A 17,054-nucleotide genomic window follows, 5' to 3' on the forward strand; every position below is an offset into this window, starting at 1 on the left:
TAAAATTTACAAAACATCAGACAAACTTCTCTGACAAAAATTAGCTCTACCATTACACAAGCGTTGGCAAAACTCAGAACATAACAAAGCTGATAAACAACAAACTGCAAGTGGCATTTAGACTGGTGTTTCCCAACAAGCTCTTAGTCACCCTGTTTTATTTTTTTATTTTTTTTTGTCTTTTTGTTGTTGTTGTTATTGTTGTTGTTGTTGTTGTTGCTATCTCTTGGGCCGCTCCCGCGGCATATGGAGATTCCCAGGCTAGGGGTTGAATCGGAGCTGTAGCCACCGGCCTACGCCAGAGCCACAGCAACGTGGAATACGAGCCGCGTCTGCAACCTACACCACAGCTCACGGCAACGCTGAATCGTTAACCCACTGAGCAAGGGCAGGGACCGAACCCGCAACCTCATGGTTCCTAGTCGGATTCATTAACCACTGTGCCACGACGGGAACTCCATTAGTCACCCTGTTTTATAAAGAAGGAAGTATTTTTAGAAAAACTTGTTCCTGGTTAAAATTTATGATGCTAACAGAACCTTTCAGAAATTGTTTTCATCAAAATTAATCTATTTTCCCTTTCTCTCCCTTTATTTCCCCCTCATTTCTTAAATTAATTCAACTTTTCTTTATGAAGTATTTTTACAAGTACTTAAAATGAATACTGTTCATTTCCCCTACCTCACCATATTTCCTGGATATCTGAGATTTACATCAATCCTTGGAGTCAGGGAGCAAGTTAAACTTACACCTAATATCAAAAGTCATGAAGCATAAACTTAAAACAACAACAAAATTTACAAATTAAACAGAAACGCAGCATAGAGAAGCAATGAAAAATCACGCTTTAGGTATGAACGTCAGGTATGACTTTTGACCACTGCTTTAAGGAAGCAGGAACCCAAGAGGAGGAAATTCTAAAGATTAAGTCCCCTCCCTACAGAGAAAATATTGCTTATTCAATTTCAGAAAATAAACTTAATAACCATTTATTGTATCCTATCCAGTTTCAACATCTGTTAGAAGGTTTAGTTTATGAAAAATGATTAGAAGAAACCACATTTATAATCAGAAAGTAGTAGTAAATGCGATATAAAGAATAGCTATGAAAATTAATCTATCTTAGAAAATGTAAAATAAATGTATTTTAGAAGAAATAAAGAAAATGGACTCAAGAAAAAATTTTGCCTGTTTTATTTTTTAAAAAGGGGAATAACTTCTTTTCCATTTCTATACTATACCTTGTTACTGCCATGTATCATACACTTCCCTTGGAATGTCTCTCTCTCCTTCTCTCCTTATAAACCTTTAATTTTACTCTTCTCCGTGAAGCCTTTTTTTATAAAAACTATTTCCATTTTTCTCCCTTTTCTCAGTAACACTCACACATACAACACATTACTTGGTACTCATTAGAACATTTCCCTGCATTAGTCACTGTTTTATGCTGTTCTCCTTTGCAGCAAACATGATGGCCTATATGACCTAAACACAGCCTATGCTTTCAGCCCAACTATTTACCATTCCCCACCATACTGTCTACATTCATTCACATTCAATCATTCAGTCAGTCACTCAACTATCATCTAACAAATATTTATGAAGTAGCTACAATATGTCAAGTACAATCTAAAAGCAAGGCAAGCTTGGAGTTCCCCTTGTGGCTCAGCAGTAATGACCCGACTAGTATCCATGAGGATGCAGGTTCGATCCCTGGCCTCGTTTAGTGGGTGAAGAATCCAGTGTTCCCAGGTTGCAGACACAGCTCAGATTGGGCACTGCTGTGGCTGGGGCAAAGGCCGGCAGCCATGGCTCTGATTTGACCCCTAGCCTGGGAACTTCCATATGCCTCAGGCAGGGCCCTAAAAAGACAAAAAAAAATAAAGAATAAATTTTTTAAAATAAAAAAAATAAAAGCAAGGCAAGCTCTAGCCATCCTTGACTGCTTCTTACTGCAGGTAAAAGCCATCCTCTTTCACCTCTCTAATCATTTGTTCAGGGTATTCCCTCTGCCTAGAATGCCCTTCCCTCTTTGTCACCATGACAAAACCCTTCTTAGCAATTCAGTGCAATGACTATACATAGTATCCTACATGCTGAGAATATTTTAAAAAAGGAATAAGGTAGAACTTTTATTCTTTGGAGAAAAAAAAAAGTCTGTAGTGATGAAGACAGATACACAAATAAATAATTAGTAAAATACGATACATTCTATTATATCTATATAGGAGAATTTGGGAACACCAAGAAGAAATACTTAGCCCAGTCTAGCAATGAGTTAAACTTGCTCAATGCCACTTTTGAAATCTGAGTAACAATCCTCTTGCTTTTCTTTATAGCTATACCACATATGCACATGCATTCATAGTGTACAATTTTCCTGATCTGAATCTGATATGTAATCACACTGTAAATAGTTCTCTGCAATTTGCTTTTCCTACGAGTATGGTACTTCCTACAAGGTCTGATAAATAGCATTTTAATACCATAATTTAACACCAAATTTCATTATGATTTTTTCTTGATCTATGGGTTATTATTTAGAACTGTGCTTCATAATTTTTAGAGTATAGGGGTTCTTAGTTTCATCTTTTTGCTACTGATTTCTAGTTTAAGTGCATGAACAGTAAATGCAGTCCATATATTATTCTTTGAAAATTTGATTATATTTCCTTTATGACCTATTAAAGTTTTTGAACACTTTCACATATACTTGAAAAACTTTGCATTGATAGGGCCACTAGATCAAAGTTAATAAGGACAATAATCAAATCCTCAGTATTCTTGCAAATTTTCTTGTCTATGTGTTCTATCAATTATTGAGAGAAGTACACTATTTGCTTCAATTTTATTTATAATTTTTTTTTTATTTTCCCACTGTACAGCAAGGGGGGCAGGTTATCCTTACATGTATACATTACAATTGCATTTTTTCCCCCACCCTTTCTTCTGTTGCAACATGAGTATCTAGACAAAGTTCTCAATGCTCTTCAGCAGGAGCTCCTTGTAAATCTATTCTAAGTTGTGTCTGATAAGCCCAAGCTCCCGATCCCTCCCACGCCCTCCCCCTCCCATCAGGCAGCCACAAGTCTCTTCTCCAAGTCCATGATTTTCTTTTCTGAGGAGATGTTCATTTGTGCTGGATATTAGATTCCAGTTATAAGTGATATCATATGGTATTTGTCTTTGTCTTTCTGGCTCATTTCACCCAGTATGAGAGTCCCTAGTTTCATCCATGTTGCTGCAAATGGCATTATGTCATTCTTTTTTATGGCTGAGTAGTATTCCATTGTGTATATGTACCACATCTTCCGAATCCAATCATCTGTCGATGGACATTTGGCTTGTTTCCATGTCCTGGCTATTGTGAATAGTGCTGCAATGAACATGCGGGTGCACGTGTCTCTTTTAAGTAGAGTTTTGTCCAGATATATGCCCAAGAGTGGGATTGTGGGGTCATATGGAAGTTCTATGTATAGATTTCTAAGGTATCTCCACACTGTTCTCCATAGTGGCTGTACCAGTTTACATTCCCACCAACAGTGCAGGAGGGTTCCCTTTTCTCCACATCCCCTCCAGCACTTGTTATTTGTGGGTTTATTAATGATGGCCATTCTGACTGGTGTGAGGTGATAGCTCATGGTAGTTTTGATTTGCATTTCTCTTATAATCAGCGATGTTGAGCATTTTTTCATGTGTTTGTTGGCCATCTGTACATCTTCTTTGGAGAAATGTCTATTCAGGTCTTTTGCCCATTTTTCCATTGACTGATTGGTTTTTTTTGCTGTTGGGTTGTATAAGCTGTTTATATATTCTAGAGATTAAGGCCTTGTCGGTTGCATCACTTGAAACTATTTTCTCCCATTCTGAAAGTTGTCTTTTTGTTTTCTTTTGGGTTTCCTTTGCTGTGCAAAAGCTTTTCAGTTTGATGAGGTCCCATGGGTTTATTTTTGCTCTAATTTCTATTGCTCTGGGAGACTGACCTGAGAAAATATTCATGATGTTGATGTCAGAGAGTGTTTTGCCTATGTTTTCTTCTAGGAGTTTGATGGTGTCCTGTCGTATATTTAAGTCTTTTAGCCATTTTGAGTGTGTTTTTGTGCATGGTGTGAGGGTGTGTTCCAGTGTCATTGCTTTGCATGCAGCTGTCCAGGTTTCCCAGCAATGCTTGCTGAATAGACTTTCTTTTTCCCATTTGATGTTCTTGCCTCCCTTGTCAAAGATTAATTGACCATAGGTGTCAGGGTTTATTCCCGGATTCTCTATTCTGTTCCATTGGTCTGTCTGCCTGTCTGTTTTGATACCAGTACCACACTGTTTCGATGACTGTGGCTTTGTAGTATTTCTTGACGTCTGGGAGAGTTATGCCTCCTGCTTGGTTTTTGTTTCTCAGGATTGCTTTGGCGATTCTGGGTCTTTTGTGGGTCCATATAAAATGTTTGGATTGTTTGTTCTAGTTCTGTGAAAAATGTCATGGGTCATTTGATAGGGATTGCACTGAATCTGTAGATTGCTTTGGGTAGGATGGCCATTTTTACAATATTGATTTTCCCAACCCAGGAACATGGAATATCTTTCCATTTCTTCACATCTTCTTTGATTTCTTTGATTAAAGTTTTATACTTCTCGGCACATAGGTCCTTTACCTCTTTGGTCAGGTGTATTCCGAGGTATTTGATTTTGTGAGGTGCAATTTTAAAAGGTATCGTATTTTTGTATTCCTTTTCTAATATTTCATTGCAGTATACAGAAATGCAACTGACTTCTGAATGTTAATCTTATATCCTGCTACTTTGCTGAATTTATTAATCAGTTCAAGTCGTTTTGGGGTTGAGTCCTTAGGGTTTTCTATGTATAGTATCACGTCATCTGCATACAGTGACAGTTTTATCTCTTCTCTTCCTATATGGATGCCTTTTATTTCTTTTGTTTGTCTAATTGCTGTGGCTAGGACTTCCAAAACAATGTTGAAGAGCAGTGGTGAGAGTGGGCATCCCTGTCTTGTTCCAGATTTAAGTGAGAAGGCTTTCAGTTTTTCCCCATTGAGGAGTATATTTGCTGTGGGTTTATCATAAATGGCTTTGATTATATTCAGGAATGTTCCCTCTATACCCACTTTGGCGAGGGTCTTGATCATGAATGGATGTTGGACTTTGTCAAATGCTTTTTCTGCGTCTATTGAGATGATCATATGATTTTTGACTTTTTTTTTTGTTAATGTGGTGTATGATGCTGATTGATTTGCGTATGTTGAACCATCCTTGTGACCCTGGGATGAACCCAACCTGGTCATGGTGTATAATTTTTTTGGTATGTTGTTGGATTCAGTTGGCTAAGATTTTGTTGAGAATTTTTGCATCTATATTCATCAATGATATTGGCCGATAGTTTTCTTTTTTGGTGGTATCTCTGCCTGGTTTTGGAATGAGGGTGATGGTGGCATCATAGAATGTCTTTGGGAGTATTCCTTCTTCTTCAACCTTTTGAAAGAGTTTAAGGAGATGGGCACCAATTCCTCTTTATATGTTTGATAAAATTCACCTGTGAAGCCATCTGGTCCTGGACTTTTATTTGTAGGGAGTGATTTTATGACCTCTTCAATTTCATTTCTAGTGATCGGTGTGTTCAGTTGGTCTGTTTCTACTTGATTCAGTTTTGGCAGGCTGTAAGAGTCTAGAAAATTGTCCATTTCTTCCAGATTGTCAAACTTGTTGCTGTATAGTTGTTCATAGTATTCTCTTATGGTTTTTTGTATTTCTGCTGTATCCGTTGTGATTTCTCCTTTTTCATTTCTAATTTTGGTTATTTGGGTTCTTTCTCTCCTCTTTTTAGTGAGTCTGGCCAGGGGTTTGTCAATTTTGTTCACCTTCTCAAAGAACCAGCTCTTGGTTTTATTAATTTTCTCTATTGTTTTTTGAGTCTCTATTGATTTCTTCTTTGATCTTTATAATTTCCTTCCTTCTGCTGACTTTAGGACTTTTTTGTTCTTCTTTTTCTAATTCATTTAGGTGGAGGGTTAAGTTGTCAATTTGGGATCTTTCTTCTTTTTTGAGAAAGGCCTGTAGTGCTATAAATTTCCCTCTGAGCACTGCTTTCGCAGCATCCCATAGATTTTGAGCGGTTGTGTCTTATCATTTGTTTCAAGGTAGTTTTTAATTTCCTTTTTGATTTCCTCATTGACCCATTGGTTTTTTAGTAGCATGTTGTTTAGTCTCCATGTAGTAGGTTTTTTTCTCTTTCCTTTTCCCATGGTTGATTTCTAATTTCATGGCATTGTGGTCAGAGAAGATACTTGAGATAATTTCTATGCTCCTAAATTTATTGAGATTAGCTTTGTGTCCCAATATGTGGTCGATTCTTGAGAATGTTCCATGAGCATTTGAGAAGAATGTGTATTCTGATTTTTTTGGATGTAGTGTCCTGAAGATATCAATGAAGTCTAACTTTTCTATTGTTTCCTTTAGGATCTCTGTTGCTTTATTGGTTTTCTGTCTAGAGGATCTGTCCATTGATGTGAGGGGGGTATTAAGGTCTCCTACTATGATTGTATTCTCATCAATATCTCCCTTTATGTCTGTTAATATTTGTTGTATGTATCTGGGTGCTCCTGTATTTGGGGCATATATGTTGACGATAGTAACATCCTCTCCTTGGACGGATCCCTTAATCATTAAGTAGTGTCCTTCTTTGTCTTTCTTTATGTCTTTTGTTTTAAAGTCTATTTTGTCTGATATGAGTGTTGCGACTCCTGCTTTTCTGTCTTGTCTATTGGTGTGAAATATTTTTCCCCACCCTTTCACTTTCAATCTATATGTATCTTTTGTCCTAAGGTGAGTTTCTTGTAGGCAGCATATTGAAGGTTTTTTATTTGCTTCAATTTTAGTGAAGTGTAGTTGTTTTACAATGTTGTGGAAGTAAGAGTTTTGATTTTTTTTAAGGCACATCTGCAGCATATGAAAGTTTCCAGGCTAGGGGTCAAATCAGAGCTGCAGCTGCCGGCCTACACCACAGTCACAGCAATACTGGATCTGAGCTGCCATCTGCAACCTATGTCACAGCAACGCCAGATCCTTAACCCAATGATTGAGGCCAGAGATCAAATCTACATCCTCACAGAGACTAGTTGGATTCTTAACCCACTGAGTCATGATGGGAACTCAATTTGTTTTTTAATCCAGTATTTTCTGGTGTACTAAAATGCAAAGTTTTTTTCTGAACTTCTAGCCCATCCTATTGCCAAAAACAAAAGGTCTTAAGGTTTCTTCAACAATGGGGGGGGGGGAAATGATGAGAAAATGCTTTAGTTTAGCAGAAAAGGTGTAGTTTTTGACGATAACTTTTATAAAGAGAAACGGGATAACTTTCAGGTACTTCAACTATAAAATATGACTAATAATCATAGACTTAAACCCAACAAGTAGTGAGAAGAGGGTTTCCTACCAATTCACATTTGTCCTGATTAGCCATTCCCTGCTGCCCAGAGTTACTATTTTTAAAGACCACCCAGAGCAGGCCAATTCTTGAATCCTGTGCCAAAAATAGCTAGATGCCCTCTTTACCATCCACACAATATCAATAAGGTTAGAAAATTAACCCTTTTAAGTCTATTTAGTTTATTTTCTTTTTCTGTGTGGTGACCCGAAACTCTTTTCAGTAACCCAAAACTCTTCAAAGTAGTCAGTTTCGCTACACATTACTTTGACAAAACTCACTACTTTACATATAAGATGTATTTACATTTCATCACCAAGTGCCTTCAAGCAATGTTTCTTAAGGCATACCTATATTTGGCAAATGTCTGTTATATATTTTTCTCACTTGGACCCATACCAATAAGGCACAAAAGTTCAATTCTACACTGAACATCTGAAACAACATTAACAACTTTATTATGGTAACATGATCTCTTATGAAAGAGCTTAGGTTCCTAAATTTAAAATATTTTGGAAATCTCTGATTAAAATGTCTATTGGTCTGGCCAGACTTAGTTTTTTGCGGACCTGAGAAGAGTTGAGTTAGAACTCACAATCTGCTACTTAAAAGCCTATGCAATTTCATACAAATTAAAACATAATAATGCTTGCTTAATAGATATACAATGCCATGGATGTGGAAGTTGTTCAACAAATATCTTCCAGGTGTACTAACAGAATTCAACTGGGGAGTTTCTGCTCTGCTGGCAGAGTCCCAGGCCTAAGAAGATCCTCAGCCTTGCAGTGAAGAGGCTGTAAATGATGAAGTCAATCAAGAAATAACTCTGAATAATATAAATGATGGAACAGCTCCATTCCCAACATTTGGCTCAGGGGTAGATTTCAATCTTTCAAGTCATCGTTGCTCCCTGAGCTTTGATATTTCACTGTTTGTGCCAAATATTCTCTAGAAGAAATGGTTCCCAGTTTTTATGAGTTTCATAGCCAGTTTCTTTCCTATTTCCTTTTTGGTGCCTGGAGATATTCCAACTTGTTGAGATACTTTGATATTTCTTCATTCCTTCCAGCTCTTCTGTTTGTTGCTTTTCTTCAAACTAAGCCTTTTAACATGTTTTTAAAATTTGAACAGTTCCTAATATTCCCACTACTTCTTGGCCTGCTGTTCATAAAGCCTTCACACAAAGACAGAAACAGATTTCCTCTGGTTGTTCCTCAGGATCTTCAAGTATTTAACTCTCTTCCATTCTTAATTCCCCTTTTTGTATTGTCCATCTAATTTTTTAAAACACAAACCTTTATTGATAAACTGAGACCAAAATCTCCTCGAACCATAATGCATCAATCTACCTGCTCATGGAAATGAGACCCATCCCCTGATACATCATCACCTCAGTATCTGTGAAGATCATTAATTCATGAAAAAATTTCTGTTCATATCTTATTTTTCAAACCTCTATTGAGTTATGAGGGCTTTCACAAAAAGACTGCTCAATTCCTTCAGCATAATTCCATTCTCCTTATTTGTTCATTAAATGCTACTGCATAAAGTTCTATGACTGCCATTTGCAAAGTTACTGATGTTCCTTCAAAAAATGTCCCTAATTTTTATATAACATCTACATAAATCTTTCTCATACTATAATTATTTACATATATGCTTCTCTTACTAGACTTTTATTCATTTTTACACTCCTGGTTCCTTGCTCAGTACCTGGAAAACAAGAGTGCTCTAAAAATATATGCTATGTATCTGACTGAATAATGAGTACCTCTCATATAGCCTAGATAAGAAATGAGGAACCAAAAGCACATAGCTTTTGAGAAATAGCAAATGAACACACATAAAGGTGTATCTGCTCTAGGGTGAACACTGCCTTGTCCCTATAGGACAAAATTAAAGAACTAGACAACATGATCTAAGACCTTAGAGCTGTGCTAAAACATACATAAGAAACAATAGCACAAAGCACAACTTCAACAAGTAGAAGAAAATGTAATAAATTTCATAACTGGTGAGAAGCAGTTGAATAAAAAACATACGTTGAAAGAGAGAAGGAAATTCTTTCAATTTAGGACTGGTGTATGTAAACATACAAAAGCAGGAATTAGTAAACATATGCCAAGTATGGCAAGCAAGTTAGTTGCCAATAAACACTAGATACATGTTTAATACATGCAAGTGGGTTTACAGCAATTCACACAGAAAGAAAGGATTTTTTTTTTTGGTCAGACAGCAAATATTCTTTTAAAAGGGAAATATAACTAGCTAAAGACATACCAAAAAATAACACTAAAAGGGAATGGGGTAGGGAGGGAACCCATTCATTCAACCCACAAATATTTAATGAGTGACTATTACGTGCCAGGTACTGTTCTAAGCACCGTAAAACAAAAAAGAGATGAGTATCTGTATGGAAATAAAAAAAACAAGTAAATTTTATTATTCTAGAAGATGAGAAGTGCTATGGAGAAGAGTAAAGGAAGACAGAAAATAGTGAGTATAATGGTAGAAGCAGAGGTGGCAATTTAGAGAAGGTAGTCCAGGGACAGTCTGACTGAGGGGGCATTTCAGATTATGCCTGAAGGAAGGCCACTGGGGGAAGATTCTAGGCAAGCAAATGTGAAGACCCTGAAGCAGGAACATCATTAGTGTGTTCAGGAAGAGCAGGGAAGCCAGTGTGGCCGGAATAATGATAACATTTTGATCCAGAAGATAGGTAAATCTTAAAAACAACAACAACAACACAATATCCATGTTAGGAAAGATACAGAGAAATGGATCTTCCTTTCACTTGCTGGTGGGAGTGTAAACTGGCATGGTCTTTTGGGAAGGTAATTTGACAGAATCTATCACAATTTCAGATATTCATGCTTTCTAACTCCAGTCTACTTCTCTCTCTCTACACACACACAGACACGCACATGATATATACTTTCTTTCTATACATGTGGACAGTACCCTGTGTGTGTGTGTGTGTGTGTGTGCGCGCAGAAATAACTTGTAAACGCCCACTAATAGGAGAATGGTCAAATTAATTATAGCAGTTCTGAAAGTGTAGAGCCCTGTAGTTCCAAGTAGTCCAAAGAGCATTCAAAAGGAAAAGGAGTGCAATAATAGTTAGAATCTTCAGGGTATAACTATAAATGATTACCTTAAAAAGCTGACATTTAAATATAAGATAATAATTAAAACCTACGGCTCTGTTTTCTTCAATGGCTGTGGCCAAAAGTCATGGAGGGAAGTCACGGAAAAAGTCATTATACAAAGGAGACTTTGAAAGGAAGAAATGAGTATAACTGGAGTTCTAACAAATGGCCTACAGCCATGTAGCCCCCTCTAGTATTGAAGGTCCCAGTATAAAATGCTTCATTTAGGGAGCTGCTGGTGGCTCCATACCCACTCTATAATAATCCAATTTGCTCTAGTCAAGAAATTTAATTATACTCAAGTTCCTAAGTCAGGAGGGTAAAGTTTTGATTAGCACGTCTCTTTTCTCCTTTATGAATCAAGAGACAGATTTTCATGAATAAAGAAGACAAAAATTAATTTAAACACAAAAATTAAAAGGACAAAATAATTTTAATGTGAAGAATATGGGTAAGTTATCAAGAGTAAATAATGAATAAAGTAGTAAAAAATTTTTTTAATAATTCAAATGCTTGATCCAGGTATCTCTTCAGCATATACTATGTAACATGTCTAGTATAGTATGAACTTTCAAAAATAAGTCAACTCTGGAGTTCCCGTTGTGGTGCAACAGAAACGAATCTGACCAGGAACCATGAAGTTGCAGGTTCTACCCCTGGCCTCACTCAGAGGGTTGAGGATCTGGCGTTGCTGTGAGCTATGGTGTAGGTCACAGACATGGCTCGGAGCTGATGTTGCTGTGGCTATGACGTAGGCTGGCAGCTGTAGCTCAGATTCGACCCCTAGCCTGGGAATGTCCATATACTATGGGTGTGGCCCTAAAAAGAAAAAAAAATTAAAAAATTAAAAATAAGTCAACTCAGAATTACGACTTCTTTTCAGAGTTGTCTTAGTAAATTAATTTAAAAAATTATATATATGGCTGGGTCACTCTGAAATTGACAGAGCACTGTAAATCAATTATACTGGAAAAAATTAAAATCATTAAAAAAAAAAGATTGGTCTCTGGAGCTCCATGATGAGGATATCAAATGCTCTGGGAAATTGTGACAAGAGTCACAATAAACAATAATAAGTAGCTCCGATTAGACCCCCTAGCCTGGAACCTCCATATGTCGTGAATGTGGCCCTAAAAAGCAAACAAAAAAACACAATAACAAGAGTTCAATATAAGATCTATATTTCATTCTTTAGAATCCAACTATATAGAAATAAAATGGGAGTGACATATTTTGGTCATCAAACATTTGAAAAAGATATGGGGATTTTAGTTAATAATACATCTCTTAAAAAAAAAGTTAACCACAATATTGGGCTGCAAGAAAAAAAAAAAGAGCTCTTAGAAAGTAAGAGTTTCATTATATTCTACACAGGTCAAACACATCTGAGGAAATGTTTCAGCTCTGGACTCCACATTCCAACATGAATGCTGATAAATAAGACCATCACAAAGCCTGGAACAAAGATGCAACTCGGTATGAAGGAAATGGATGAATGAGTATCCAGAAGAGGGACCAGGACAGAGAACAGATTTGAAAACTAAAACACAGGACAAATGAGTAAAGAAATTAGGTTTATTAAGCCTGAGAGTAAAGCTAGAAAAATAAAGATAATATGATTATCTTTGAGAATGTAAACAACTGTCAGAAGTGCATTTCATTGTCATCAAAAATTAAATGACCATCTGTAAAGTTTCCCACATCCTAAAAACAGAATCTACTTAATCCTCCCAAATCCTTACTCTTCTTTCCCTCCCAAAGTTCTTAAAAGGATAATGCATGCTCACTGTCTCTATTACCTAAACTCTTTTCAGCAAAGCTGGCAAAATGTTGATATTTACTGAAGCTAGGTGACGGGTCTAAGAGAGTTCATTGTACTATTTTCTCTAATTTCTGTATGTTTGAAAGTCTTCATAATAAAACATTTTATTAATAAAAGATCATTCAACTTATAATTCCCTTCAGTTCTCAACTAATTTTAACATAGACTTCCTACCCCTAATAAATCTGCTCTCCAAGAGTACTACTGGGCCTGCCAATTACCAAATTCAATGTTCTCACCTCAGCTTTGTGCCTCTCCCAAGACCTCAACTTGTGATACCACTCTGCTCAAGCCCCTCTTTTTTTTTTTAACTTCAGGGGTGCAGGTATGGCAGATGGAAATTCTCAGGCTATGGGTTGAATCCAAGCTACAGCTGCTGGCCTATGCCACAGCCACAGCAACACTTGGGCCATGTCTGCTCATAGCAACACTGCTGGATCATTAACCCACTGAGTGAGGCCAGGAATCAAACCTGTATCCTCATGGATACTAGTCAGGTTCGCTTCCACTGAGCCACAACGGGAACTTCCAGCTCAAGGCCCTCTTGACAATCTCTTCATCCTTGGCTTCAGAAAACCATTTTTTTTTTCTCATTCTGTTCCTAACTTACTCACTCTGGGCTTCTTTTCCTGAGTCCATCTACTGCTCAAGCTGATTCCTCCAGATTCTTAATACTCCACTTCCTCTTCTTATTGCTGTTCTCCTTGGACAATCTCATCTATCTGCTAACATCTGTCTAGCTATCAACTATGGTAATTCCCAATATCCAGTCACTATCGTAGATTTCCCATACTCATAATAAAAACCACTATCTTCCATTATAAAATGGTTCATCTTTCTGTGTTTGCTACCTCAAGTAACAGCATCACCATTCAAGACAGAAATTTTGGAATTATCTTAATTTCTCTCTTTTCTTCCTCACATTTCACATTGTATTCATCATCAAATCCCACAGAGTCTATCTCAGAGATGTACTCTGGGATAGTTCATCCTTTCCATCCTCACAGTCTAAGTTCAGAATCTCATCTATTCCCTTAAATAAATGGGCAGTCTCCTAACCCTGTCTCTGCCAATAGTTTCTCCTCTGTCCAATCCACTCTCAATACCACCCTGAGAGTCATCTTCCGAAGATACAAAACTGATTGTGTTACCCTATGCCTAAAAACCTAGGAATGCCTCACTGTATATAGTAGCATACTAGGCCCTTCATTATCTGGCCCCCACTTATACCTCTAGCCGTATTTCCTCATACACAATCCCACATATATAAAATGCACTGAATTTTTCACTTTCTTCTGAAAATGTCTGGCCATTTCACAATTGTGCCTTCTTTCATGCTGCTCCCTCTGTTTGGCATGCCTTTCCCATACTTTGTACTTAGCAAACTGTCACCACACTTCAAGATGCAGCTTCCTTTATGGGATTTCCCTTATCATTCTGCCATTCAACAACAAAAAAATTGAGCATCTATCAATAAGACATGAACCTTTTCCTCAAGGAATCCATATTCTCATTTATATTCTTTTAGTACTTTGTTCCATATTGATATTATGGCATTCATCACATTATCCTATAGTCATCCCTTCATATGTCTCTCCTCCCAGCTAGATCATGGGAGGTTTAAAGGCATGACCACTGCCTAATTATAATTAACTCTTTGACTCCCCAACATCCATGATGCTGACTTAATCATGTGTTGAATGTCTATGGTGAGTGGGAACCTGAAAAAGATGATTTCCAAGATCCCTCTGAATTCTAGTATTCAAAAACTCCAACCTAAAAGCAGCATTTCTTAGTTGTGACTTAGCTTAAAACCTGTACCAAATTCAACTAAAATGCTTAAGATACTTATATTGATTCCCATTCCAAACTTACTAAAGAAGAAACAGAATTACTGCTATAGCTCCTTGTTTTCTAGCTAGAGAGGAAGCCACTCAAGTGCCTTGTAATCACTGATACTCAAGTATCATAGTATTAAGGTAAGTAATGTTACTACTATAAAATCATTTCAAAGGTTAGTAACTGAAGCACAGAGAGATTAAGTAACTTGCCTAAAACTATGAAGTTACTAGAGTCCCCGTCGTGGCGCAGTGGTTAACGAATCTGACTAGGAACCATGAGGTTATGGGTTCGGTCCCTGCCCTTGCTCAGTGGGTTAACGATCCAGCGATTCGGCGTTGCCACGAGCTGTGGTGTAGGTTGCAGACGTGGCTCGGATCCTGCGTTGCTGTGGCTGTGGCATAGGCCAGTGGCTGCAGCTCCGATTCGACCCCTAGCCTGGGTATCTCCATATGCCGCAGGAGCAGCCCAAAGAAATAGCAAAAAGAAAAAAAAAAACCAAAAAAACCACTATGAAGTTACTATGTGGAGGAGCTAGGATTTGAACTCAGGCAGTCTAATTTCAAGGCCCATGATCTTAATTAGTTCATTATTCTGCTTCATCCATGATCTATTTAATAACTTAAAGCTCCCTTCATTAAAAAACTTGAACTTTTGGAGTTCCCGTCGTGGCGCAGTGGTTAACAAATCCGATAGGAACCATGAGGTTGCGGGTTCGGTCCCTGCCCTTGCTCAGCGGGTTAACGATCCGGTGTTGCCGTGAGCTGTGGTGTAGGTTGCAGACGCGGCTCGGATCCTGCGTTGCTGTGGCTCTGGCGTGGGCTGGTGGCCACAGCTCCGATTTGACCCCTAGCCTGGGAACCTCCATATGCCGCAGGATCGGCCCAAGAAATAGCAAAAAAAGACAAAAAAAAAAAAACTTGAACTTTCTGCTAGACCTACATGAAGAATGAGGAACAAATCTTTCTTCTCCTATCTTGTCTCTAAGAAGAACAAAACAAAGCCATTTTTCTCTAGCTTATAACCAGAACGAAAATAAATAACAAGAATTTAAAATATTAACTTTAGATCCAAAATAAATATCTATACTCTTACCTCATAGGTCCATAGTTCAGTATGACAAATGCCAAAACTATCATCACACAGATGGCTCTTCTCTTCGGACTAGGAACTTTAAGCCTCTGGTTCTAAAGAAAATGACCACATTAAACACAATTGAACTTCAAATCAACATCACAAAAAGCGACATCTAAGATAACAACTCTCCTTTTCACCAGTTATGTGAATGCTTAAACAAACAAGCAAAGAAAAAACCAAAATGCAAATGTGAGGAAATAGTACTGTTAAAGACTAGAGCAGAACCTTCCAAGTTTTGTTTTCAGCAGAGAGAGAAAAGGAGAGGAGCAGGAAAGAAGAAATATAGCAGTCACCCTGCTGCACAGGCCCCTTCACCCAAAAGGAAAGAACTCAAAAATTTTCTATTTGTATGGCTCTTCAAAGAATACTGAGATATTTCTATGATTTGTCTCCTTCTTAAATGATTGTTTTCAGTAACGTAATGTAATATTCCCATGTGCTCAGGGCAAGACATAAAGAGCAATGAAAGAAGCCCCACTCAGTAGGCAGAGGCATCTATTCAATCCAGGACAGCATTGCAGTAGGAAAGCCTGAAAACAGTAGATTTCATGAACAGAATTGAGGAAATTAACCTTGTTGGGACCAGCAGAGCAGCAAAATACAAAACATAATAGTAGTCAGGTGAACAGAGAAAACATTCAAAATTTTTAACTTTGTGTTGTTTTCTTTTTCAAAAGGGAAGACCTAGTGGGACTACTTAGAAGTCTCAATATGATTCACTTAGTTTAACAAAAACAAAACAAAACCAAAAAAAAAAAAAAAAAACCAAGAGAGAAAGCTAGAGTTCTATTAGTCATGAGTGAGGAGAAACCTGGGAAAAGGAGACAACTTTGTACGTAGCTTGGGAGGTACAACTCAAAAGCTCCTCTTTCCAATACTTTATCCTTACTACAAATGTTTTTGGACTTACTGTGCCCACCTTTTCCTAGTACTATTATTTTACACAATTTAATTTAAAATGTGGAGTTGCCTTCGTGGCTCAGCACTTAACAAACCTGACTACAACCCGTGAGGATGTGGGTTCAATCCCTGGCCTTGCTCAGTGGTTAAGCATCTGGTATTGCCATGAGCTGTGGTGCAGGTTGCAGATATGGCTCAGATCCTGTGTTAATATGGCTGTGGCATAAGCCAGCAGCGGTAGCTCCAATTTGACCCCTAGTCTGGGAATTTCCACTTGCAGAGGGTGCAGCTGTAAAAAAAAAAAACAAATAAAAATAAATAAAATGTAAAATTTTCAGTTGATTTCTCAAACAAAAAGAACCCATTATCCCGGCTCTAGCACTCACCTCTGATACAACTTCATCCAGCTGCCGCTTCAGTGATCCATTCTCTTTCTTCAGCTTCTCATTTTCTGAAAGGGCAGCCTTTAACCTTGCCTCTAACCCTAGCATGTATTCTTTCTTCTTTTTGCGGGACTGACAAGCTGACTCTCGATTTTTTATCATACGCTGTTGTCTCCTTAGCACAGCAATCTAGGAAAAGTTACAGTGAATCAGAATATTTGAATTTCAGAATCAGATCAGATCAGACTAGAATATACTGATTTTTACAGTTATTTTTAAATGAATTATTCAAAACATAGGTTATTCGTTCTTTTTAAAAACACTACTCAAACAAGTCAAATTATTGAATAAGGCCTTCTAAAACCTAAATGTTAAATGATTTCTTCTTGTGTT

At 37.4% G+C, this 17,054-nt stretch overlaps 1 protein-coding gene across 1 annotated transcript in view; it reads right to left on the reverse strand.

Annotated features, from left to right (window-relative positions):
- Positions 1–17,054, reverse strand: part of ATF6 (activating transcription factor 6) — a 219,664-nt gene that overhangs the window by 156,239 nt on the left and 46,371 nt on the right. The window contains exons 9-10 of the mRNA XM_047782874.1: positions 16,665–16,850; positions 15,337–15,428 (exon numbers count right to left, since the gene is read on the reverse strand). Of these exons, the coding sequence (XP_047638830.1) occupies positions 15,337–15,428; positions 16,665–16,850 (278 nt within the window). The remainder of the gene's footprint in view (positions 1–15,336; positions 15,429–16,664; positions 16,851–17,054) is intronic.

Source organism: Phacochoerus africanus, chromosome 6 (genome assembly GCF_016906955.1).
Source record: "Phacochoerus africanus isolate WHEZ1 chromosome 6, ROS_Pafr_v1, whole genome shotgun sequence".
Classification (NCBI taxonomy): domain Eukaryota; kingdom Metazoa; phylum Chordata; class Mammalia; order Artiodactyla; family Suidae; genus Phacochoerus; species Phacochoerus africanus.